The sequence below is a fragment of the Lissotriton helveticus genome, chromosome 10 (genome assembly GCF_964261635.1).
Source record: "Lissotriton helveticus chromosome 10, aLisHel1.1, whole genome shotgun sequence".
Taxonomy (NCBI): domain Eukaryota; kingdom Metazoa; phylum Chordata; class Amphibia; order Caudata; family Salamandridae; genus Lissotriton; species Lissotriton helveticus.
In genome coordinates this window covers 1,160,729,056-1,160,754,670 of record NC_136071.1, presented here as the reverse complement: position 1 = coordinate 1,160,754,670, position 25,615 = coordinate 1,160,729,056, and the positions used below count along the sequence as shown (strand labels likewise).

Genomic DNA, 25,615 nt, shown 5'->3' with positions numbered 1-25,615 from the left:
AATCTAAAAAAATTCTCTTAATCTATTGCATTGGACACCAGTTCGTTTACATTCTCTCAATCTTAAAGACGATGATCTATGTTGGAGTTGTGGGTTATCTGTAAGTACTTATCCACATATGTTTTTTGAGTGCTCCTTACTCCAGCCTTTTTGGGATCTGGTCCATAAACATCTCATGTTAATATTTAAGATTCATTTTCAGCTCTCCTTTGTCATGATTTGTTAGGTCCATGGGCGTCCCCTATACCATTACCATTGGGCTCCTTTGATTTGCAGTTATTAGACCTGCTACTGACAATTGCGGTGAAGATTATCCTTATGGAATGGAAATCCTGTAGTTCCATTTCTTATCATACTTGGTGGGTGTGGGTATCTTTCTTAAGAGGAGCGCATACTTCTGTAGATGAGGCCCATCTCTCTCCTTCTATTTCTAGTGGGGTTTGGAGAGCTCTGGATGAATATATGGATTTGGCATCAAATGGGTTGGTGGCACAATATCCCTTTGTGGCGTCTCTCTGATTATTCTATTTATTTTCTTCTTTTTGTAAGTGTTGCAGGAGCTCCTTCCTTCCTCCCCCCTCCGCTTTTTTCTTTTCCTCTACTCTGTGCTTTCTTCTTTTCCTCTTTTCTCTTTCTGTCTCTTTTCTGTTTTCCTTCTTTCTCTTTTTTCTTTTTCTTTCTTTTACTCAATTTGTATTAAAGTGATACACTTGACTGTTATTATGGTTCCTCGGTATTATTATTTTCTTTTTGTAATAAGTTTATAAAATTGATTGGAGGAACTGTATGTGTCATATTCACATATGTTTTTATTGTATTTCTCTTTTTGATCAACTGTATCACTTTCTTATTGTTTTTAACTATTTATATGTCTTTTTGGAAACTAATAAAATAATTGAACAAAAAATAAAAAGTGTACATGCTTAAAGAAAATGGATACAGACCAATCACCCAACACTAACTAACTGGTCCGCCACTATTTATGGCGGTGTCAATAATGACGGAGCCTGAGGAGGCTCTGCCAGGGAGACTTCCCCCACCATCATAATAGAGTGGGGAAATGCAATAATGCATGCATGGGACTTCTGTCATTTTTCAATGGCAGTCCATCTACTGTTCCACTTTAAATCACATCCTTGGAAATTTAAATATCCTTTCCCGAAGCAACATGTGGAGAACTTATTTGCTTTATGGTGGTGAACTTGTCAGATTAGATTATCATGCTTTTTGCCCCATATCACCTGCACAATTAAGTTATAATAAAGAAATCAAATATTAATAATATTATTGCAGTCCTTGGTCTAACTTTCATGAATTATGAGTTTAAACCATGGTAAAAGCCCTTTGAATAGTCCAGGGATGTGCAGGAGTGTCCATTCTGCCTCTATGATGCCCTTTCTTGTACTGTGCTAGGGGCAGCCAGTGGTGACAGCTACTAACCCTTTACTTTCTTTTACTACCTCTGCACTTTCTACCCTGGTCCCCTGGGTCAAGAAGGGAACGTCAGGAATGAAAAGGATCCCGGTGTACTTACTGAAGTTGTGGCTCCCTTTCCCTAGCACCTCACCTGCAAACAAGAGGTGGTCAAGGAGCTAAGTGTGAGGCATTGTATCAAGCATTTGATGTCCCTTGAGATCACAGGATGTGAGATGTCAATTCAGCTACCTCAGGCATCTTGGTGAATTGACTTTAATGCTGTATCAACCACAAGAGCTTCTGAGGTATATTGAGAAGTAGCTTAGTGGGAGTTAGTGGATAGAACCAGCCTATTATGGAGGCATTTTGCGTAATCCTCAATATAGGACAGAGACATAGCAATTTAATACAAATATTAATTAATATAGATAAGAGATGAGGTGCATGAAATCTTTACAGGTTGATTGGAGAATTGTTGCTAACTTTGACTGGGAATTAATGTAGCAATATTCAAGAAAAGCCACAATTTGTCCATTGCTTTTAATGCTAAAAATAATTTAATTTTAGATAGTCAGAACTTAATCAACACTTGTAAAAAAATATATATGTTGTATTTCAGCTTACAAAGCCAATAAAATAAATTTACAAACTGCATTTGTGATACACATAGATGTGATCTGCTTTCATACTTTTCGACACAGCACTCAACTGTAATTGGCCATTCGCGATGTCGTTCATTTTTCAAAAGCTGCAAGAAGGCTCTGCTGAGGCAAGATTAGCAGATGGTATCCAATGGAATATCACCAATCATGTATAAAGGTCCTGAAAATGGCCATACATTATTTTATACTTTACAGTTTCACAGACTAATCTCTGGAAATAAAGTTCTATAAACAAGTGATTTGCTGATGCAGGTAAAATCTTTGCAAATTGTGGAGCAAGGCTGGATACAAATGTTCACATGCAAACAACCTGCTCTACCTCAAACGTACAGTTAAACACCAATTTGTAACAAAACAATCTTCATGTTGTGACAAACTTGCCAGAGTGCAAATAAAATAAGTTAAACAATTCAATAAATATAAAATGATGAGTTGTACTCTATGATATACCAAAAATCACAAAATTGTTTAGGGGTTCCAAGATTGAAAAGAAGCTACATGACAAAGATAAGGAACACACACCAGGTGTCCCACAACACAAATGACTTTACAACTCAGGATAAAAGCTTCTTCATGGAGGGATGCCTTTGGTGGTGTTTAGCTGCTCGCATTGCTTACACTTATCCAGGAGGTCATGATGCGGACTGGTCAGAAGAGTCGCGTATTGTAATCCAGCAGACAAATCATTAAACGGGGTGTTGACAAACAGAAACATTAAAGTAATGACCCCCATCTCCAGGGAAACAAATCCTTTGGTGTGGGGGTTATTCGTTTTTTTTTTTACCTAACTTTGTAAGTAAGTTTTGGGAAAAACTAAATGTTTGGGGTATGGCCGTCATACCTGACGGCCACCATCCATCAAACCTTTGGATACCTTCAAAAGAACCTCCATGGCAGCAGTTCATCTGAAGGTACAGAGATCATCGCTGGGCCAGCAGTAATCTCTAAATAGGGCGCTCCTCTGTTCATCAGTGTGGCAGAAGTAATGTCCTCTGCCCCCTGGCGGAAAGAGCAAATACCACCAATCTCTAAATCAGGCCTGTTGTCTAGTCAAACAAATCTCTGGGAGATAGATATTCAAAGGAACATGGTATTGTAGATGCTGCAGCTTTGATGTTGTTTTTCAATTTCAATTTCAATTTCATATCAAAACATTTTGAAATCATTGTCTTTGCACTGTAACAGCTATAGACACAAAATCTATAAAAACAGATAATGATTGTGCAAGAAAAACCACAAGGGGCTAGTTTAGGGCTGAAATTTGCTGTCTGAAAAAACATGCAGGGCTCAGGGACCATGTAAGGTAGAGTACAACACACTGTACAACTTTGCCAATGAGCCCCAAGTCACCAAGGAACTGTTTCACAGCTACAATGATTAGATGAGCAGGTTCTTGATGCTTTTGCTTGGTATTCAATGGAGATCATTTGAAACAGGAAGGAACCACAATTCACAGGGTGCTTCACTCAGTAGATTCTGCTCCTTTAAGAGTCCTGCAGTTATTCCTCATTTAGGTGAACATTAGTCTGTAGAGATGTGATGCTCACAGCTGCTCATCTTCAGTGGAGAACGCTTCATTGATGTAGGATTGTGGCAGAGTGTCTTCAGACCCATCACGGATGGTGCCGGACATGTTTGGCAGCTCCAAGGATTGTGTTGTCACCTGGTCAGCGCTATGCTTCTTCTGGACCTCCTCAAAGAGTTGCAGCACCTGAGACAAAAGCCATCAACACTGTTAGTTAAAGTAGAATGTACTTTTTCTCAACTCCCCTCCCCCCTCCACTAATGGTACTTGGCCTCCAGATGAATGGATTTCAAGGCCTTTGCTTTATTGCCAAGAAGAATTACTATTTGACTCTTTCAATATTATGTCCTGTGACATCATGAGCAATGGCCAGACATTCTGCCATATCTTATAACATTCATATGTAAGAACATTCAGAATTTACATTTTCAATAAACAAGAGTGTCCTAGTGGTTGTCTTCCCATGTCAAACCTCTTTTGTACTGCTCTGTACAAAATATAGTTTAGCACCTTATACATTCTCCATCACTCTCAGGACAATGCTAGTACTTTCTTGACTCTATATCTTTGTAGGTTGCATAGAAGCTTTGGAGCCATTCAGGTTGTGTCATTCAACCTGAAATAAACTTCTTATTCAGAGACTGCCTGAATCAACATAAAATAGAATGTAGTATTCCATTCTTTATCTCTGCTGTGTGACTCTCACTAAAATTTCTACCTTGGAATAACAATTCAATAGGAGCCTTTAGCATCCTTTATGTTCCTTATATGTCTGAACTGTGCCATTGCACGGTAATATTCTGGACTTACCTGGGATTTGGGCACTGTTCCTATCCGGAAGAAGCCAATGGTCCCGCTGTCGATCTTAGTGCAGTTGACAATGGTGGAAGGGATGTTCTCCGGAGAAGCCCCATCACAGAGGACTCCATCGACCTGAGAAAAACAGCCACACATGAGCATCTGGTCAAACATATAGTCTGATAGCAAAGGTGGTGAGGCTACACTGGTATTATTAATTAGATTTGAAGTGTGTGATCATTTAATTTTTAGAGTCAGGACCAGAATGTGGTTTCTGTCCAAAGAGCATAAGCTAAGTCATCTCTGCCAATATTAGTACTAGTGACAAAACAAATTAACCCACAGACCTCAATTAAAAAGATACAAACCTAATCTTAACATGATGACAATACGAGGCACTTGCAGAATTATACAGTGCACACAAGAAATGATGTCTTTTGGAGCTTTTAATAATTGTTTTTGTTGCTATCCAAAAGAGTATTTATTTCATTCCTTTCACAATGATACAATGGCTGCTTCCACACCTATGAGCTCAAGTGACACAAAGGTCTCTAGGAAAGGCACATTAACCCACTCAGTTATTTTACTCCTAAATTTAGTATGCTGCATTATGTGAAACTCATTTTTTCTGTTATATTTTTCCAATTGCCCTTTTCATAGTATGTTCCTGGTCTTCTCCTTCCCCCACATATGGTCAGATTAGAGATTCTCTTGTGCACACAAACCTTTCTTTGTCCAGTCACGCCTCCTATGATTATTCAGGCGCTTCCATAGGTCCCGGAAGAGCAGAAGATGGCCAGGTTCAAGGGTAGATATTGAAGACTTTGCAGCAACCCTCTCAGGCATATTCTCGAGAACTGCTATTTTACCTTTAAGAATGTTTAACTATGGAAGGTTTTGCTGCTATCTGCTACTCTACAGTCATGCCACAAAGGGGTCTCTTTGCACAATCAATACTTTGGATTCCCATATTACTATAAAAAGTGAAACCCTGAGGTTTATAACAACAGATACCTTGTCTCCAAGCTTGGCATACACTTGGTTGTGGTGCGTGGTGTCGGCTTCACCACTTGGATTGGCTGAAGAAACCACAATGGGACCAACCTGGTGAGAAACAAAGACAGTGGATTTAGATCAACTCACAGCTTCTGCTCATAGTAACACTCTCAACATTTCACTCCTTGCAACTGGATAGGAAGCTACACATGCCCACATACACATTCTATGTTCTGGTGAGAGCGCTTGAATAAAGACCTTGTTGGGTCAGTTAGAAAATATAGCCAGAACTTGTACCTACATTAATTGGGCCAGGAGCTTGTCCTTTCTATACAGCTGTGGGCACAGTGGCTGCATAGAGGTGGTTTTCAATCACAAGGTGGGACACAGAAGCTTACTTGTGGACTCACTCCGCTTCCAGTGTTTAAAGTCAACCAGTGCTCATAACTTCTAGAACTTCTAAGTTCTGGTGCTTATAAATTGGCTTAGAAAGATTAAAATGTATCCGGGTGACTGTCCCTTATAAGCCGAAGACTCTACATGCATTTATCTCCGATGACTAACCAGTCATGTCCTGTAACTTTAGAAGAATATACCTCCCTTGGCTCCCTAGGATATATCCCCTGACGTGCTCATCACGGATACAGTTTGATGGATTTTTAACAATAAAGGGGCAGATTTACAAGACAGTGACAGTGACAGATGCGTCACTTTCCCTGCTCCACCATTAGAAACCCTTGCACCACTATGGATGTGCTGTATTTACAATACGGTGCACCATGGCGTAAGGATTGACAGATGCATCAGAAATTCTGACGCATCTGTAGACGCAAAAGTCACGCATTGCTGGAGTTGTGTCGCAAGATTGACGCAACTCCAGCAATGCAGTAGAAGGCCTATCCTCAATGTTCTGCGTCACTCCCAAGCAGGCATAAGAATTTGACGCAGTGGCGTCCTAGAAGTGGGGCAGTTAAATCTTGTAGATTTCACTACATCACTTCTACGAGGCTTTTATGCGTTGGAACGCCCACCCTGCAAACATTATACCTGATGCAGGTATAATGTGACGCAGGGCTTTACAACGTGACACATCTCCCTAGATGCTTCACGTTGTAAATGGGCCACATTTTTACGCTGCTGCTGTGTCACAAAAAGTGACGCAATAGCAGTGCAAAAATGACACAAGGGGCTTGGAAATCTGCCCCAAAATATTTAAAGCTTATAGAGGTTAGGATTGGCAAAGTGTTTCCATTACTAGTGGAAGTAAAGGCCAGTTCAAATGAAAGGGATCTGTACCTCGTCCAAATTTCAATAGTTCACATTATTTGTAACCAAAGTCTCTGTAACTGGTTCAGCTCAAGGATAGATCTTCTACAGAAGGAGTGTCACTGAGGAGTGATACATGGCCACCATTTTATATTTGCATGTGTCACCTGGGAATGCCACTTACACACAAAATAGTGGGCACCTGCCCCTATTATAAGATGGGTGAGATTTGAACTTTGGTAGAAATCCCAAAAGAAAGTGAGAAAAATATTAGTCACAGGAGAATGGTAGATGAATTCCTATGCCTTACATTTATGAAGGGCCTGGCCAGAGGACCACAATCTCATTCTCTTAAAGGACATATGGATATGGACATTCTTCCACGTGCATGGAAGTGAGACCTCCTTCATATAGGGCTTGAAAGGGTGCGTGGCCTCTGAATAGAACACAGGATACAGTGATACATAGAGATGTATCTTTACAACCACCTTCTAATAGGGTGCTTAGATGAAGTCTCATTCCTCCCTCTATAAGTGTACGCCCAACTTATATGAAGAGCAGAGGGTTGTACCAGTCTTCCCGAAGACGTACACATGTCTGTCCCGTTTAAAGGTATCAAGGGGTTTCCCTAATATTATATTAATATATGGAATGAATGGTATGAGGAATGATCTCTATTGTCTTGTAAAACACATGGAGAAGTCAATTAAACTATCTTTTTGAATGGTAAGGCAATGGTTGTACCATCCCACCCTCACAGAGGTACTGGTTATATGCCTACCATCACCCTTCTTGAATGCAGTTGTGATGTCTGCCACTCCTCTTATCGAAAGGAACATGCTTCAACTGTTCTTGATACATGTAAATTTGTGTCTTCATCATACCCTCTCAAATGACATTGTGCTGCATCTGCCGACCACCCAGCCCAAAGTATGATGTGTGTGTGCTGCAACATTTTAAAGTCAAGGTCATTAGCCTGAGTCAGGCTCACTTGCAAGATGCACAGATGTCTCTATCATCCCCACTGTTGCAGTGGTACCACTGCAGTGTCATCGGTCACTCACCTGATCTATCAGATGTGTGGTTACGGAGCAGTCTGGGATCCGGATGGCAATGCTCTCCGCTGTGCCGATGTACTTTGCGGAGTCTTTCAGACCAAAGCAGTCCAGCCAGTCCCCTGTTCATTCAAGATAAAGCAGAGGAAAGATCAGCAAAATGTGATAATACCCCTTGAACACACAACAGTCATTTAATCCCTGAGCACCAATTACTTGGGTCCATTTGTTGACCATTCACAAGAACACAATGATCCTCAATTACATCAGGAGCTTTCTGTTCTGTATCATGACTACCCTATGGGCCCTGATGGATTGTAGCTCATCCATGCAAGACAATTTTTACAAATGAAATTAATATATTTATTTTATGGTGCTGTGCAGGCACTCTTGGGATAGTCAAAAAAGCTTTTTGACAAAGAACATGGAAGCACACGTACAGCTGGGTAGGTTATGTGTGTGTATATGTTGGAGATATTGGTACAGTGCAGAATTAGCAGTATTGTGGGTGGGGTTAAATACGATACAATGTGCAGTAATATTTTTAGCAGCAGCAGGTTATAGGTTATAGGTAGAAGTCAAAGTCAGTGTGTGAGGCTCTAGTTGTGGGAGCGGGCCGCCACTCTGTTGCCCCACTTTCACACTGCCAAAGCCAAAATAGACCGCTTGCCAGATTTTAGTTTTTAAGTCGTTGGCGGGCAGTTCTTTGGCATTCCCCCGCTGATGCCTTTAAAATAGGTACCACTAGGGGACCTCAAAGCATTTTCCTGCATGTACTGAAACACACAATGTTGTGCATTTTGTTCCATGCAGGGACATGGGGGTGCATGCAGACAGGGACACACACCAAGAGCCCCCCTGCATGCACCCTATGGCGCAGAGGCACAAGGGGGCCCTGAAGGACCCCCTTTGTTTCTTCACCTCCACACTTTCCATGGCAGTCGCACCGCCATGAAAAGTGCTGCAGTGCGGAAACTCCTAATATACTTGGTGGTGCTGCAGCGGCATCACCAGCATATTAGGGGCGTGAGACACGCACCATCACCAGGCGGTTTTGGTGGTCCCAGGATGGCCCGACCACCCTAGTCATAATAGAGTGGTCAGAAGACAGCTACCTCCACAACCCGCAAGTCTGGTGGTCCATGGGGATGTATGACATTACAACGCATGCTTTTACCACGCATGCCTTTACAACGCGGTATTTACAACGCATGCCTTTACAACGCATAGCGCTTTGGGGTGCTGGATAGTAATTAGTTTAATTTACTATTCCAAATCCAGTCCCCGTGGATAGTAGGGAAGGTGTTGGATAGTAAATTAAATCTACTCCCTATCCTAGAGCCCCCCCAGCGCAATGCGTTGTAATGGTTTGCATTGTAAAAGTTGCGTCGTAAAGGCACTGCGTGGTAAAAGTTGCGTGGTAAAGGATGTTTCCCAGTCCATGGACCGCCAGACTCATAATACTCCCCTTATACTTCTCAGAGGAAACAAGAAAGCATTGTGTCATAGAAAATATAGTGGACTATGGAGGTTCGTGCTTCAGACTGAGTTAAATTTGTGTTCTAAGTATGGGTATCAAAAAGGAGCACCGAGTAAGCATGGAGATTTGTGTGACTTCCACATCAATGTGTAAGAGTTGGGTGGAATTACAAAGGCGATTAAACCATCACCTTCAAGGGAGATCATGAACAAAGTGCTGAGTGGATTCCCTGTGCATTCAAAACCAGTTTCTTACCTCTTGGGATGACCAAGCTGATCTGGTTTGGCCAGACTGCCTGCATGAAGTCCCACAACAGGGGACTGAACAGATGCCGAGCCGGCTCCAGCTGCCTCAGGTTTGAGATCCAGATCGACATGGGGGCATCCTTGGGCTTGAGTTTTGTCCTGGATGGAAAATGAGGACAAATGTCAAAAGTGTGGAAGGAAGCTTGGAACACTCTTACTGTAGGTCCTTCTCTTTAAATGACACTTTCAGAAACAATGTTCAAACTGTGCCCAGCCTATCAGACATTGCAATAGATATCCTTTATGTGGAACACCTGAATCTAAAAAAAAAAAGTTATGTAAAAAGATAGATCCTTAGAATTGCATCTGTTGTATATAGTCAAAAAACAAACATGGCACCCCCTCTTCTGTCAAGCTGATCAGGACCCCAGAAGAGAGCTTCCTATGCATCCACAAAGTATTCCTAATCAGAAATATGTTTTTATGCGTCATTATTTGGTAAAGTATTTCCATCTAGAGGTTTTATCTTAAGTCAAGTGTTTCAGTACTGGATATCAAGATTGAAAGATAGGGTCTACAATTGAACACATACCTATACACCTTCTCAACGGCAGACGGGCGATTACAGGCTCCCACCACCACATACACGGTGTCCGTGGGGATGCCACAGATTCCTCCATCTTTCATGATTTCTGCAACAGAACAAAAGGGACCATCCTGTTAGTAACACATGGGCAGCCTTCTAAGCGCAATAATAGAAATACAGTCATTTCATAGTCCGTGCTCTGCTCCTGTATTCATAAGGCAGGCCTAGATGGTGTTCAGCGGTCTTTAAGTAACAATTGGCGTGGTTGTATATATACGTATTCTTTATTAAATAAGATTTTGAGAGAGTAATTTGATTGCAATGCAAACTTAATGATTTGTAAGCCTATTCTTAACCTAAAGGTTAGAGATGCAACATAATCTAGTGTACTTCTGTAATGTTGAGTTCAGGCCCTTTTAGAGGCAAGGGACTCATCATTGTGTATCCTAAAAAATTAGTACATCACTTTTTTTGACGTTTTTGCGAAGTATTTAGAGTAAGACTGGATGTGCACCAGTTCATTGCTTAAGCCAGTAATTCAGGATGTTTAAGTATGATAAAGCCTCGGCATGAAAAGGATGGAGAGGGTTGTTTGCTGATTGGAAGGATCCCAAGAGCGCCTGTTGTCAATGAAGACTTAGAGATCAGCAGAACCCACAATCTGCTAAACTATATTCAGGACTCATTTGGATATGATGTTCCCATATCTGAAAAAGCATTCAGATGTTGAAAATGTGCAATGCAATTCAAGTTTAAAGAAGATCATTCTTTACTTTATCTTTATAGCCATGTCAATCATTTCTAGTTTCATTCAAGTCATTGACATGTTTCGACCATGGAGTGTCCTTACCTGCAATCTGCTGGACAGATGTTGTCCTCCTGGCAGGAAGATGAGGGCACTTTGAGGATCCGCCTTCACAGCCTTGAAGCTTCACTAGGGGGCGGCCCATGAGCAGTTGAGGTTCTTCGAAGGTGCTACTGACCAGCCCTGATAGGAAGCAGTAGAAGCTGACCAAGCCGAAAATGACGGTGACAGCGACGTCATACCCAACGGGGAGCGCATTGACTGCATCCAGCAAGAAACTAATGAGGATGAGCTCAAAGGTGAGGGAATAGAGGAACCAAGCTATGCTCAGGAAGAGTGTGCAGAAGATAATGAAGCCATTGAAGAGCATGAAACAGATGATGCCGACTGCCACGTGGAAACCCCTGGTGGATCCGTAGAGGCCACCATACCTAGTAAGGCCCCAGATGATCCACATGAATCCATAGAGAATAAATGCACAGCTCTCTAGCGTCTTCCCACGAGAGAAGGCAACTGAGCCGCAGACGAGCTTCAGAATCCCACCGGAGACCACCACCCATGGGAGGACCACGGTGGCACGTGGGTCCATTGGATCCACAGCCATAGTGATCGCAAAGGCTGCCAGGACGCTGCATGCGTGACCCAACACTTCGCCATCGGCATACTTAGAGTAGCCAAGGTAGGGAAAATGCAATTCTTTTTCTTGTCGCAATTTGAAATAACTCATGGCAGAAAACAGTTTCTTAAAAATCCCCTCCCCCACTGGGATCTTGTTTGGAGCTTTCAGATTGTAAAGTTTAGCCAGAGCCATTATAGCTGAAGCCACATAAATTCCCACATTCACACCTTGGGATCCACCGTGGAAGAAACCGTTGGGTTGACAGGCCACAGCTATGCAGTAAGCCACAAAAAACAGCAGATACAAGCTGTCCCACACACTCTTCCCAACAATGAAAAGGGCTAGGACAGAAAACAAGATAGCAAAGATGACCAATAATGGGACTGGGAAAACAGGCTCATCGGGCTGCCAGACCCGGTACAGCAACGAATAACCCTCAGCAAACCTTAGGACAGAGGTGAAGCCAAAGAACGTGGCTGACAGGGGATCGAAGCAACGATACGATAGGACACAAACGCCAATCTGGAAGAGCGCTGCCGTCCAGAGCCAGGGCACCTGCCCCACAAAGAGGCTGGTGGTCACTCCCAGGACCCTACAGCCAAAAACACCGGCAGACGCCATGTTAAGAAGAAGACCGATTACCACTAAATCATTTCTGCTGGAGGCGTTGGGCTGGGACTTATCATCGGCTTTAGCCTTGGCCATATCAGTGCCAGGGATGGAGATTCGCTTCGTAGTAAGGATATGAATAGCTCGCGCTACACCAAAGTAAACCCCAAGGATGCAAATAATAAGGTGGCTACAGGCCACGGCAGACGAGCCGAAGCTACTGTCATAATACGTGGCAATCTCATGGGCAGCTGAGAGAGAGAGGGCCAGGGCCATTATGCTGAGAAAGGCTTCCTTCTGAAGAGCCCCAACTGCAGAGATGATAAGTAGACCCAGGGCGAAGGCGGCCAGCCCAGGGACCATGGCGTTCCGGAGATCAGGGACTCCACTCAGGACCTTCTGTCCTTCCAGAATGTAGATAACGCCCTTGCTGCACCATAATGCGGAGACCGTCAAGGAGAAGGACACGAACAAAGGGATAGGTCCTCGGCTCTTTCGGACTCCTGCAAGAGAGGAGGAGAGGATGAGTCACGTTAAAGAAGGAGCTAATGAAAGACTGACTGCCAGTTACAGGAACAAAGAGAAGAGAACATAATAGGGTGAAGAAGGACTGAAAGCAAGAGAGGAACAACGAGGGTAGAATGGGATAGAAGGGAAAGATAAAGAAGATATTATCAGAGATGAGAAGAGGAACTACGTCATAATGAACAATGCCAAATAAATAGTACAAAAAACACAATTGAACTGAACCACATTGGCTCGAGTTCTGATTGTTTGTGCTGTTTCCACGCCCCGTGCTATAGTTTTGCTGCGAACAGTGGTGTAATTCAGCACATTGTGTAATAGTGTAATTTCAGGAATTTCCCATAACAAACATAACATGAAAGTAAATGAGTTGCGCCACTCCACTATAGTTTAGATTTCACCAGAGCCTAGGAAAAAAGCCCAACAGCTTATACACCTTTAAAGTGTCTATGAAATATCAGCAAGATATGTCAGGCAGGTGAGGTAAACTTCACTGACACAGTGCTTAATTTGAGCCAGTGCTTTCCGGTGCGGAGCAAAGGCAGTTAATTATCATCATCGGCTCTTATGACAGTCTGCCACATGGGGGCACTGTTTGTGTAATTTACAAATAAGCGCAACAGCAGTTGTTTATTAATTTAAACATTTATAAAAATGACCAATACCTGCCACCCAAGCCATTGTAATAGATTTGGGGCCTGGAATAGTCTGAATGGTCCCATGTGTAGGACTGTGATAGCTAGGGGTTGTTTGGTCCTGTCAATGGCAGCGATGGCAGGGTCAATGGGTAGTGCAAGCTTCTGTGGCCTCCTGGCGAGGGCCATGGCACTTATTTATTCATAAATTAAGCACTGTACCCGCATATTACCAATTCGTAGTGTGCTTCACACGCTGATGCTTCTAGTCTACCCTTTAAAATGAAGCCTGACTTTCTTTTCATTTCCATCACTTTGCAAGTGATGTTTTACTAGGTGTGTTTATTGGGATCAGCTGCTCTTTTATCTTGAACCTGTATGCCATCTTTTGGAAGTATTACAAAAGGGGTGGTGATGGACGGAGCATCTGTACCAATCAAACACTCACACCCAGTCAAAAGAACTGGGTTTAATCCATCACCGTTCTTTAGGCCACTCTGCCACAGAAGTTCCGACATGGCCATATGCAAATCAGTCTGACCCTGTGCCTCAAGGGAACAGTCCAGCCCGCACTGCCAAGCCATGCCTTCCCTGGCCTGGAAACAAGCTTCCTAGGACCGGTTTCTGGCATTTCAGCCGTCTTCAGCCAGGCTTGCTTGAATCCAGTGGCAAAGTGAGCAAGGGACTGCTAAGCCAAGTTCGGGCTGGACTGTTCCCATGAGGCACAGGGTCAGACTGATTTGCATATGGCCATGTCTGAACTGGGGTGGAAGAGTGGGCTAAAGAACGGTGATGGATTAAACCCAGATCTTTTGACTGGGTGTGAGTGTTTGATTGGTTCAGATGCTCCTTCTAACACCACCCCCTTTTTGGACCGCTTTGTTCGCCATAAGTTGGCAGGGTATGCTCAGACAGGAGTGCCTTGCTCACTTTGCCACTGGATTCAAGCAAGCCTGGCTGAAGACGGCTGAAATGCCAGAAACCGGTCCTAGGAAGCTTGTTTCCGGTCCAGGGAAGGCATGGTTTAGCAGCTCGGGCTGGACTGTTCCCATGAGGCACAGGGTCAGACTGATTTGCATATGGCCATGTCTGAACTGGGGTGGCAGAGTGGGCTAAAGAACGGTGATGGATTAAACCCAGGTCTTTTGACTAGGTGTGAGTGTTTGATTGGTTCAGATACTCCGTCCATCACCACCCCCTTTTGTACCGCTTTTTTCGCCATAAGTTGGCAGGGTATGCTCAGACGTGAGTCCCTTGCTCATTTTGCCACTGGATTCAAGCAAGCCTGGCTGAAGACGGCTGAAATGCCAGAAACCGGTCCTAGGAAGCTTGTTTCTGGTCCAGGGAAGGTATGGCTTGGCAGTTTGGGCTGGACTGTTACCATGAGGCACGGGGTCAGACTGATTTGCATATGGCCATGTCTGAACTGGGGTGGCAGAGTGGGCTAAAGAACGGTGATGGATCAAACCCAGATCTGTTGACTGGGTGTGAGTGTTTGATTGGTTCAGATGCTCCGTCCATCACCACCCCCTTTTGTACATCTTTTGGAAGTGGGGCACACATTTTACTGCCACTTAGGTAAGGGAAACACATCTTGGTCAGTAAAGCTTCTCGAAGGATATGCTAATGACAATGGTAACTACTGTGTTTAAATAAATAAATATGTATGTGTAAAGCGCAAATTACTCACCAATATGAGTCTCAAGGCGCTGGGGACCATCATGGAAATTAAGTGAGCTATTGCCCAGAGTCACATGGTGCGGAGCTGAGCTGCTGCCGGAGCCGGGTATTGAACCATGAACCCTCTGCTACGAAGTCAGCTGCCCTGGCCGCTGCACCACGCCCCTCCACTGTTTTTAATCAGAGACTTATTAAGGTATGGGCCCTGGCCCAGGGCCCCAGCCTTTCACAGGCCCCCCTGATAGAGCCATCTCTGTTCTGCAGTCTTGCCCTGATGACCTTGAATAATTCTTAAACAGATTGTTTCAAATACCATTTTCCTTTTATTCATTTTTAATGTATGGGGTGTATAGGAGTACATTACAGACAATTTGCAGAGAAATGTTGGTTTTTCAACACCATGCAGCATCCATTAAAAAGTTTCTTTTTGATCAAAGCAGGACCTCACATAAGCGAAATGGAGGGGGTCGCACAGATTATTTGCAGTATTATTGGTGAGCTGCTTTTGTATTGTAATAGTGAAAACACACTCCACTATCTTGAGTATTCGATGTAAGCATTTTTAGAAGTTGGACCAATACAATGTGCCTGTGCACTTTCTTTTTTTATTTATTTATTTATTTATTTGTTTCATTTCTTTTTTTCACAGTAACTCAATGGACAAACACATACATTTAAAAAGACTTCATTTATGCATACAATCAGAAAACCACCCCCAGATTCCTAAACCAATCTTTCGTTTCTTCACCCCTTTAACAGAATACAAGCTAAACTCTAAGTGAAATAAATTATACAGCTTTGCCCTCTATCATTCGAAGGAGGGAGATTCAATCTGTAACCATTCCACCGCAATACAAAGCCGGGCGACAGTCATTGCTATAAAGATAAAATATCTGTGTTTATATAGGGGAGTACCCTTCCCAAGTTCAGGCCCAATACCCAAGAGCATAATTGCAGATGTTATGACAATCTTGAATATTGCCCGCCTGTGACATAGCCCCCTGAATTAAATTACTCTCCGCATCTCTCAGCGTCGAATACAGCTCCAGCATCTCCTGCTTTCTCTTCCGATTCTGCTGAGAGACAAAACTTAGTACCTAACCTCTAAAACATGCCTTGAATGAGTCCCATACTGTTGCATAATGAGCAGAATATATATTAATAGAAAAAAACTCCTTGATCTACTTAGACATATGTCCCTGAAAATCTTCATTCAAGCATAGTTTCTGGTCAAAGGAAAATGTTTTTACCGGAAGAAGATGAAAAGGAGCGGATACCCCGAGTACAATTGGAGAATGGTCAGATGTAATCCTTGGCAGAATTTGAATTGAAGCCCTCCCAATAATGAAGCCGCTAAGAAAAAATAATCTAAGCGTGCAAACTTTTTATGGGGAAAAGAATAATAAGTAAACCCGGTAACTGTCGGATTTAAATTACCCCAAGCATCCAACAAACCATGATCTTTTACCAAATTATAAAAAGCTTTAAACAGTCTTGGTTTCTGACCCTTATAATTCCAGGGCCCCTTTTGTAAATCTACAGTAGATAAATTGATATTTATGTCCCCACAAACTATTAGGGGTGTCCCCCATGTTGCTAGTTCTGTGTTTAACTCTACAAGGATAGAAGCATCGACCAGGTTGAAGCCATATATTGTACAGACGGTATATTAAATATCCCCAATCAAACACTCCACGATGGCCCATCTACCTACTTTATCCGCTAATCTGCGGCCCACAGTGACCATATTAGATTTGGCTAATATCGCTTCCCCTCCTAATCATAGATGATTGTTGAGAAGCCACTACTAAAGAGAACCCCAATGTTTCTAAGATTGCCCGCTGTGACCAAGGTATATGTGTCTCTTGGAGACATACCAATTCTGGGCAAATACTACGCAACTCTGCTGTAACTCTATTTCTTTTATGCCAATTGTTAAGGCCAGAGACATTTAGGGGTCGATTCCGATTCGGGAAGAACCGCTCCGAATAGCCGTTTGGAGCGTTTTTCCCGTACGAATCCTACCCTGCAACATCCCGCGTACGTACGACGAAGTATGATTCGTACCAGGAGCCAGACTCCGTACGAATCATACAGAGACCGTACGACTCGAATCCCCGTATGAGTCTCCGTCGGAACCCGCTGTACGCGACATCTGTACGGCTCGCGGCTGGTTTATACGACCCAGCAAGTACGATACGTGTCAGGTACGCACTGTACGACCCTTTTTTTAGGGGAGCCGAAAACAGCCGTAAAAGCAGAGTTCGTGCCGAAACAGGTACGGACCGGCCCCCCGGGTACGGTGCGTACCCCCCATGATTGTAGGGGTTTGCCCCCTACACCCAGCATACATGGGGTACGGTGCGTACCCCCATGATCGCAGAGGTACGCACCGTACCCCATGTATGCTGGGTGTACGGGGTGTACCTCTGCAATCATGGGGGGTACGCACCATACCCCATGTACGCTGGGTATACGGGGCATACCCCTGCGATCGTGGGGGGTACGCATCGTATGGTGTGTATGTGATTGTGCACTTTTCCGCACGAATCCCCCTTACCTGACGTGGACCGTACGGATTGCGTCCTGATGCCCCGGTCCGGATCGTACTCGTCGGGTCATACGGTGTGTGTACGAGTCGTACAGGGAGGGCTCCGGATACGATTTGTACTGACGTTTTTTTTTTACCGGATCAGAATCGACCCCTTAGTGAACAAATCTTTACCCCCTTAGCTGTCATAATAATAATGAAAAAACACATCAATCTGCACCCTCATTTTAAGCAGGATAACAACACAATTTACCCGACAAACCAAAAAAACAAATCTGACTTTATATCCTCCTTGAGCTACTGTGATTTTTTGACACTTTTTACCCCACCTTATTAGCCCACCCGAGCCTCCCCACGCCATCGCGCCAACCCTCTGCCCCCAACCCCCCCCCCCCCATAACAAGGCTTTACGACACATGGTCCTGTAGCTGCAGGTGATCGCACTCCCCCTTGCCCCCACTCATGACTCTACCCACGTCCAATATATCAAGAAAAATAAAGATAAACCAACACCAGACTATATACCCACAGATAATCTGCTGCTACAATGTTATTTGAAATAGTGCCCACACTCACTATTCTGATTTCAAAACTCATTAACAGGACCTTCGCTAGAGAAAAAAAATGAGTGCGATCCTTGAAAATCACCTTCAACTTTGCTGGATTCAGCAAACAAGCTTGAGCGCCTTTAGCCTGGGGTCTAGGAATCAGCTCACGCAGCTGCCATCGAAGCTCAACCGTATGACGGCAAAAATCAGGCTGCACAAGGAACTCAAAATGCCCCCCAGATCTTTTTTTGTTAGGCCGTGCTAGGCGAAACACATTCTCACACGCCAGAAAGCCATTAAATGCAATTAAAAGAGCTCTAGGCCTCACACCCTGCTGCGCATTACCAGAACCAACATGAACATGCCTGTGCACTTTCACTGACCTGGACATATGGAGCATTAGAGCTGAAGTTGGATCATGAATCCAAAGCTGTTCTGAACAGGGGCCCCCAAATTACATTGGACCCAGGGCCCCCGAAATCCTTAAGATGCCCCTGTGTTTAATTTGACATGAGGATTTTGATATGTGGCTGTTCTTCTGTTAGTATTAACTTTGCAATAAACGTAAGCTTACCTGGAGACACCTGTTGTTTGCCTCTGCTGCATACTTTGAGCGCAGGTATATGAAATCCCCTAAGAGTTGGTGTTTAGAGCTTGTCCGTGTCCGGCATTTATACTGTGCCGGGTGCTTGTGTTGTGGGCATTCACTGTGCCCAATTCACACCCTGGATGCCGCCCTTCACAGTCCGGGATAGCTCACGTTCAGTTGTCTCGCATCAGCACCCCCGTGGTGGTCCTCGGATGCAAGGAAGTGGCAATCCCTCTTACTCGGTATTGTAAAGTGGACACAAGAGCTTTTTCCTTGCCAACCCCACCCCCTCCAGCCCCCCTTCCCAAGTTATGGAATACGAGGTGGGAGTCTCTAAGGGCGAAGAGAACTGTCAGAAAGTTTGCAAAAGTTAAAAATCGTGGCTTTTTAGTTCAGTTGAACACGTGCAGACTTGGCTGTCCGTGTTGGGCTTTGCTCAAGGACGCGCGCGTGGAGCAGTTGTGCTAAATAAATTAAATCATTCATTCATTCCTCCTTGACGGGAAACATCCTTTACAACGAAACTTTTACAACGCAGTGCTTTTACAACGCAGGTTTTACAACGAAAACCATTACAACGCATTGCACTGGGAGGCGCTCTAGGATAGGGAATAGATTTAATTTACTATCCAACACCTTCCCTAGTGTCCACGGGGACTGGAGTTGGAATAGTAAATTAAACTATTCACTATCCAGCACCCCAAAGCGCTATGCGTTGTAAAGGTTTGCGTTGTAAAAACTGCGTTGTAACAGCATGCGATGTAACGTCATACATCCCTCATTGACAGACAGTATAGTCACCCACTAAGTTAGCAGGTTAACTTGGCCTTAGTTCATCCTAATCACACCCTAGTGCCCGAGAGATGAATGAAGACCCCTCGCAATCCGATGCACCCCCTTGGGGTCTCACCTGTGTACCCCAGAAGAGCTGCCACCGTGACCAGCAGGACCCCCAGGGCTGTGCTGGGGATGAGAGGCGGCGACCTGTTGGAGGTGTAGGAACTCACGGCAAGCAGGAGAGACCCTGGAAAGACAGGAAAAACAGCAATGAATGAAATACTGAACAACACACACCCTGCAGGCTTCCTCCTAGGCAGCAGCTCAGCCAATGGCCTTTTAAGAAATGTAACACGTCATTTAAGAAATATAACTCGTTACTTCATCGCTTGGTCCTCTTCCTTTTTGTTTAAAATCCATTCCCCTTAAATAAGTTTGATGAGGAAACTGACCATCCCGTATATTGCTTAACTACTTAATAATCACACGGCGCTTGACACCATCGGGCATCTAAGCGCTGTGAAATATACTTCTCACAGTTCAATAAATGAGTTTCAGAAGTGGCGAGAGATTGAACTTCCAGTATGAATTTACGGCGCCAGATTTGGTTGTACGGGATCTCTGTGGCACTGAACTATCTTACTAGCTATTAACACCGCTGAACATGGGCAGCTCCGTAAACCGCGGGCACGGGTCCTACCTGCAGAGACGGACAGGATCCCGACCGAGTAGTGAAGGGGCTCGGGGGCCCTCCCTGGCGCTGTCATCCTGCAGCTCGTCGGGGTTCGGCGCCTGCGCTCGGCGGGGGATGAGTGTGGCTCTTGTTATGTTTTGGGTTCATAATCCGCCCCTGGCGTAAGGGGCGTGTAGTGTGGAAGTCATGTGACCGCCTATAATAAAGAAAGGCTCCGCACGCACGTACGCCAGTCTGAGACGGGCGCACGGAGAGCCAGCAAGTTATTTTCTGTGTCTGCATCCTTTATTCCTAGGGCCACGTGTCAGGCCTAGTGCCGATTAGCTAAGTTGGTCCAACCTGTCTGAAGGACACAACAATTGGCGACGAGGGTGGCTGCTGGATCCTCGCTGGGTGAGAGTACCTGCCTCCTGCCCCGTGTGGCGGCCGCGAGCCTGTCCCTCGGCTCGTGGTGCTCGTGCCGTGCGGCGGACCCCACCTCCGCGCAAGCGCGCCTGGGAGGATGGCGACGATTCCGCCCATCGAACCCTTTGTGGTGGAGGGTGCGCCCTCAGCGCTCGCTCCCAAATGGAAGGAGTGGGTGGATAGACTACTAGTGTTCTTTGAAGCTACGAAGACGCACAAGGAACAGAAACGGGCCATGGTGTTACATCTCGGCGGCAAGGACATACACTCCATTGCTCGGACCCTCCCGGAGGCGACCCCCAGAACTCATCACACGCTGATTAATGCCCTCAATGCCCATTTTGAGCCCATGGCCAATCAAGATTATGAACGATTTGTGTTTAGACAAGCGCGCCAGCTGCCCGAGGAATCGCTGGACACATATCACACCAGGCTCAAAAGGTTGGCGCTCACGTGTGGGTTTCAAGATACCACTGAGGAAATTCGGGGGCAAATCATACAGGGATGTGCGTCGGCCAAATTAAGGGAACGGATTCTGGAGGAGTCTGGCAAGCCGCTGACGGACATCCTAACTCTTGGCCGCACGAAAGAACTCTCCAAAGCTAGGGCTGCGCACATGGAAGCTGCGTTGCAGGCATCGGTCAAAGTGGAACCGGTCAACAAGATACAGACACACACGCCCACCAAGTGGCCCAAGAGACCGCCCATTCAGGGTGGAGCGTCGGGACAGTCATGTGGGTATTGTGGAGGTCCGCGACACCAGATGGCAGAATGCCCAGCACGGGGCAAGCGGTGTTCGGGATGTGGCCGGCAGAATCACTTTGAAAAGGTGTGCCGATCGAAGAACTTCCGTAAACCACGCCCCGCTGTGCAGGCCATAGTGGAGGGGGAACAGAGTCGCAGTGACATGGATGATGACGAAGAAGAAGAACGGTCGGTGCACAAGGTGCACATGATTGGCACCGCTGCCCGCCGCACCAGGCCCCTGCCTCAATGCGCCATACAGGTAGCGGACCAAGATCTTATAGCCGTGGTGGACACGGGCGCATCCATAAACTTGATGAGTATTTCCCTCTACAGGACCATGACCACGCCTCCAGCACTGCGTCCCACCCCCATCACTGTCTTCGCGTATGGGCAAGACACCCCTCTCGAGATTAGAGGAAAGTTCAAAGCGGTAATCCGCCATGGGAACAAGACGATCAAAACCAATGTCTTCGTGTCAGAAGAAGGCCAAGGCATGCTGCTGAGTTGCAGAGCGGCTGAAGACCTGGGAGTGGTGACATTCGCCTTCGGGGTCCATGAGGAATCTGTCCAACATCTCCTCATGGAGTACCCGGACCTCTTCGTGGGCATCGGCAAGTTCAAAGGCCGAGAAATTCATCTGCACATTGACCCAACGGTGCAGCCGGTGGCTCTGCGACACCGCCGCATTGCGTTCCATCTACGGCCGCTGGTGGAAGAAGAACTGCACAAACTGGAAGCGGCAGGCATAATCGAAAAAGTTTCGGGTCCCACCCCATGGGTTTCGCCCATCGTGGTCACCCGGAAACCGAAGCAACCCGGAGCGGTCAGGATATGCGTGGACATGCGCCTCCCGAATGCTGCCATAAAACGGGAGCGCCACATCACGCCCACCATAGATGACCTCATCGGAGAGATGGCAGGTGCCCGTTGGTTTTCCAAGCTGGACTTGCGGTCAGGGTACCACCAGTTGGTGTTGGACATGGAGTCGCGCAACATCACTACTTTCTCCACTCACATCGGCCTTCGAAGATACACTCGCCTCAGCTTCGGAATCTCCAGTGCAGCGGAGGTGTTCCAGAATGTCATCCAGGAGCTAATCGCTGGAATACCTGGAGTGATAAATGTCAGTGATGACATAATGATACATGCCCGCACCATCCCGGAGCACAATCAAAGGCTGGCCCAAGTGTTTCGGAGACTCAAAGACGCAGGACTAACGCTCCACCGAGAAAAGTGTGAATTCCTGCGGGACCGGCTAGGGTTTTTTGGTTACGTCTTCTCAGCCGAGGGTGTCAACCCGGACCCGGATAAGGTGAAGGACATTAAAGATGCGCCACCCCCGCAGACCGTTACTGAAGTCCGGAGTTTCCTGGGCATGGTCAACTATTGTGGCCGGTTCATCAGAGACTTGGCTAACCTCACGCTCCCCCTGCGGGACCTCACCAAAGACTCCACTCCCTGGCACTGGGGGCCTGAGCAAGAGAAAGCTTTCCGAGACATCAAAGAGTCTCTGTCCAACAACACCACTCTCGCTTTCTTTGATCCCCGCAACTTCACGCTTATTGCTGTGGATGCGGGGCCTGCTGGACTGGGAGCGGTTCTCATGCAAAGGAAGAGAGACGACATCGACTGGACGCCTGTTGCTTTTGCGAGCAGATCTCTCACGGACACGGAACAGAGGTACTCGCAGATTGAGAAGGAAGCGATTGCCATTCATTGGGGGTGCCGACATTTTCACCTCTACATATATGGCAAGCCATTCACTGTGGTGACCGATCACAAACCCCTGCTGTCCCTGTTTGCGGGAACCTCATCCAAACCCCCGCCTCGCATAGAAAAGTGGCTGCTTCAACTGCAGGAGTACAACTGTACAATCGAGTATCAGCCCGGAGCCAAGAACCCGGCAGATTATCTGTCCCGACATCCCAGACCAGCCACGGCTGAGGAGATGGAGGAAGCTGAAGAAACAGAGGCCTATGTCAGGTGGGTGGTGGCGCGATCTTGCCCTCGTCCCATCTCTCTCAGCGACATTGTGAGTGTCACAGCGCAGGACGCCTGCCTCCAGAGGGCCAAAGAACTTGTTCACACGACTAACTGGAATCGGGCCAAGGAGGGGTGGAAGATGCTCACGCCCGAAGCTCAGAAAATAATGGAGAGTCTGTACCATGTCCGAGAGGAGCTCAATGAAGATGAGGCCGGATGCCTTCTGCGGGGGCATCGCTTGGTGATACCCTCAGCCCTCACTGATCAAGTCATACAGTTAGCGCACGTAGGTCACCAAGGCATGGTTAAAACCAAGGCACGCTTACGGACAAAGGTGTGGTTTCCTCTGATGGATAACATGGTGGAGCAGGTGGTGAGGGCATGCGCTGCGTGTCAGGTGACGGGGGAAGCTCCTCGGGAAGCCCCGATTGCCGTGGAACCTCGTCCACAACAGGCATGGGACAAGGTCAGCATGGACTTTGGCAGCCTCCCGGATGGGAACTACACGCTGGTCATGATTGATGACCATTCCAAGTATCCGGAAGTGGAAATAATAGCCAGCACCAGCGCAGAGTGTGTGATCCCGAAGGTAGAGAAGATTATTGCCACCCATGGAGCTATGTGCGAAATCCGCACAGACAATGGACCCCCATTTCAAGGACAGGAACTGGCCACCTATCTGTCATCTCTGGGCATTCGGCATCGACGCATCACTCCCCGATGGCCACAAGCGAATGGGGAAGCGGAACGCTTCATGAGGACCCTTAATAAAGTGATTCGCATTGCTCATGACAAAGGACAGTCCGTGGAGATGGCCATTTTCACGTTTCTTCGCAGCTACCGACAAACCCCCCATTCAACTACCGGGATAGCCCCGGCGCATCTCCTGATGGGACGGATTGTACCTGATTCCATTCCTCACCACCCTCAATGGGCCCCTGCCCCCGTGAATGAAGAAATAATTGCCCGCAAGCGAGAGACTGCATTTGCTAAAATCAGCCACAAGAGAAGAGCCATGGTGACACAATTCAGCAGAGGAGATGTGGTGCTTCTCCGTAACAGGGTGACGAGCGGAAAGTTTCGTTTGAATTATGAGAGAAGACCCTGGCGAGTGGTTGGTGTTAAAGGAACACGCATCACTGTGGTCCGCGGAAGGGAGACTGTAACCAGGAATGTGTCGCACTTTAAACATTTCCATGGGGGTTTGAGCGCCTCGGATTCACCACCTCTGGTAACAGAAACTGAAACTGCCCAGGACTTGCCAGGCAGGGAGCCGACGCCCAGTCTCGAGATCACACAGAGTAGCACTCCGAGGGCGGTGATCAAGGAAACAGAAGGCGGTGCGGAGGCCCAGGAAGGGGTGTCAGATCCGGAGGAGCCCGACATGGAGGCGCCTGAGACCGGCTCCGCCCCAGAGACAGACTGTTCAAGCCAGAGGGGCGTGGATCAAAGGCTGAGACGTAACCCGACGCCTTCCTGTCGACTACGCGATTATCTCACGTAAGACTGTTCTATGTATCAGAGTTAAATACAATGTTCCGTAATGTGTCCTACGGGTTGGGAGCAGTTTTTGAAAGTGAACTTGAAGTCTATGAAGATTAGTACAATAGACTACCCCTCAAGACGGAAGGGTGCAGCTGTCTGGGAATTATTGTTTTGAGTTTTTCTTGTTTTAGGAGGAATGTTATGTTTTGGGTTCATAATCCGCCCCTGGCGTAAGGGGCGTGTAGTGTGGAAGTCATGTGACCGCCTATAATAAAGAAAGGCTCCGCACGCACGTACGCCAGTCTGAGACGGGCGCACGGAGAGCCAGCAAGTTATTTTCTGTGTCTGCATCCTTTATTCCTAGGGCCACGTGTCAGGCCTAGTGCCGATTAGCTAAGTTGGTCCAACCTGTCTGAAGGACACAACAGCTCTCTGGAGCGAGGGTAAAGCAGTGCCGCCGTCCGGGCCAGGCAGCGCTTTATGTGAACAGGGGAAGGTGTGCCAGAGGAGCCTGCTGCGGGGCCGCTCAGTGATTCATCCTCGTGGCTGCGTCTTCCTGGTGGGGGAGGGGCTCCAGCGAGGCGCTCGGGAGATAGAAGGAGCCGGGCAGTGGCAGCGGTGCGGGCACCCACAGGACCCGAGGGCAGGTGTGGACTTTCCCTGCGGTGAGCTCATCTTTCAATAAACGAGCATTGGTATCTCCCAGAGGCCACTGCCTGCACATCCTGGAATATCCTGTATCCCAGAAGGAGTTTCGATTGCTTCCTCGTGGTTTCTAAAAATATTTTTCCTTCCCAGCGTTCTACAAATTTAAATACGACCGGACTAAACTAATGGGGGTCATTGTTGTATGGAGATGGAGTAAAGGTTTTCCTCAAATTAGCACCTTGGGCCTAAGAGGCACTATTTCTAGAAGGTGGGGGAGGGTGTGTGT

General features: G+C 46.4%; 1 protein-coding gene across 1 annotated transcript; it reads right to left on the bottom strand.

Moving 5' to 3' along the window:
- Positions 1-1,942: 1,942 nt before the first annotated feature.
- LOC144784895 (uncharacterized) lies at positions 1,943-25,131 on the bottom strand. Its single transcript, XM_078663990.1, has 10 exons — positions 25,105-25,131; positions 20,068-20,185; positions 19,501-19,614; positions 10,880-12,565; positions 10,036-10,135; positions 9,454-9,602; positions 7,728-7,840; positions 5,416-5,505; positions 4,414-4,536; positions 1,943-3,789 (listed from the first exon to the last, which is right to left on the bottom strand). The coding sequence occupies exons 2-10, from the start codon at positions 20,132-20,134 to the stop codon at positions 3,622-3,624; spliced, it is 2,610 nt and encodes an 869-aa protein (XP_078520116.1). The 5' UTR covers positions 20,135-20,185; positions 25,105-25,131; the 3' UTR covers positions 1,943-3,621.
- Between the last annotated feature and the right edge of the window lie 484 nt (positions 25,132-25,615).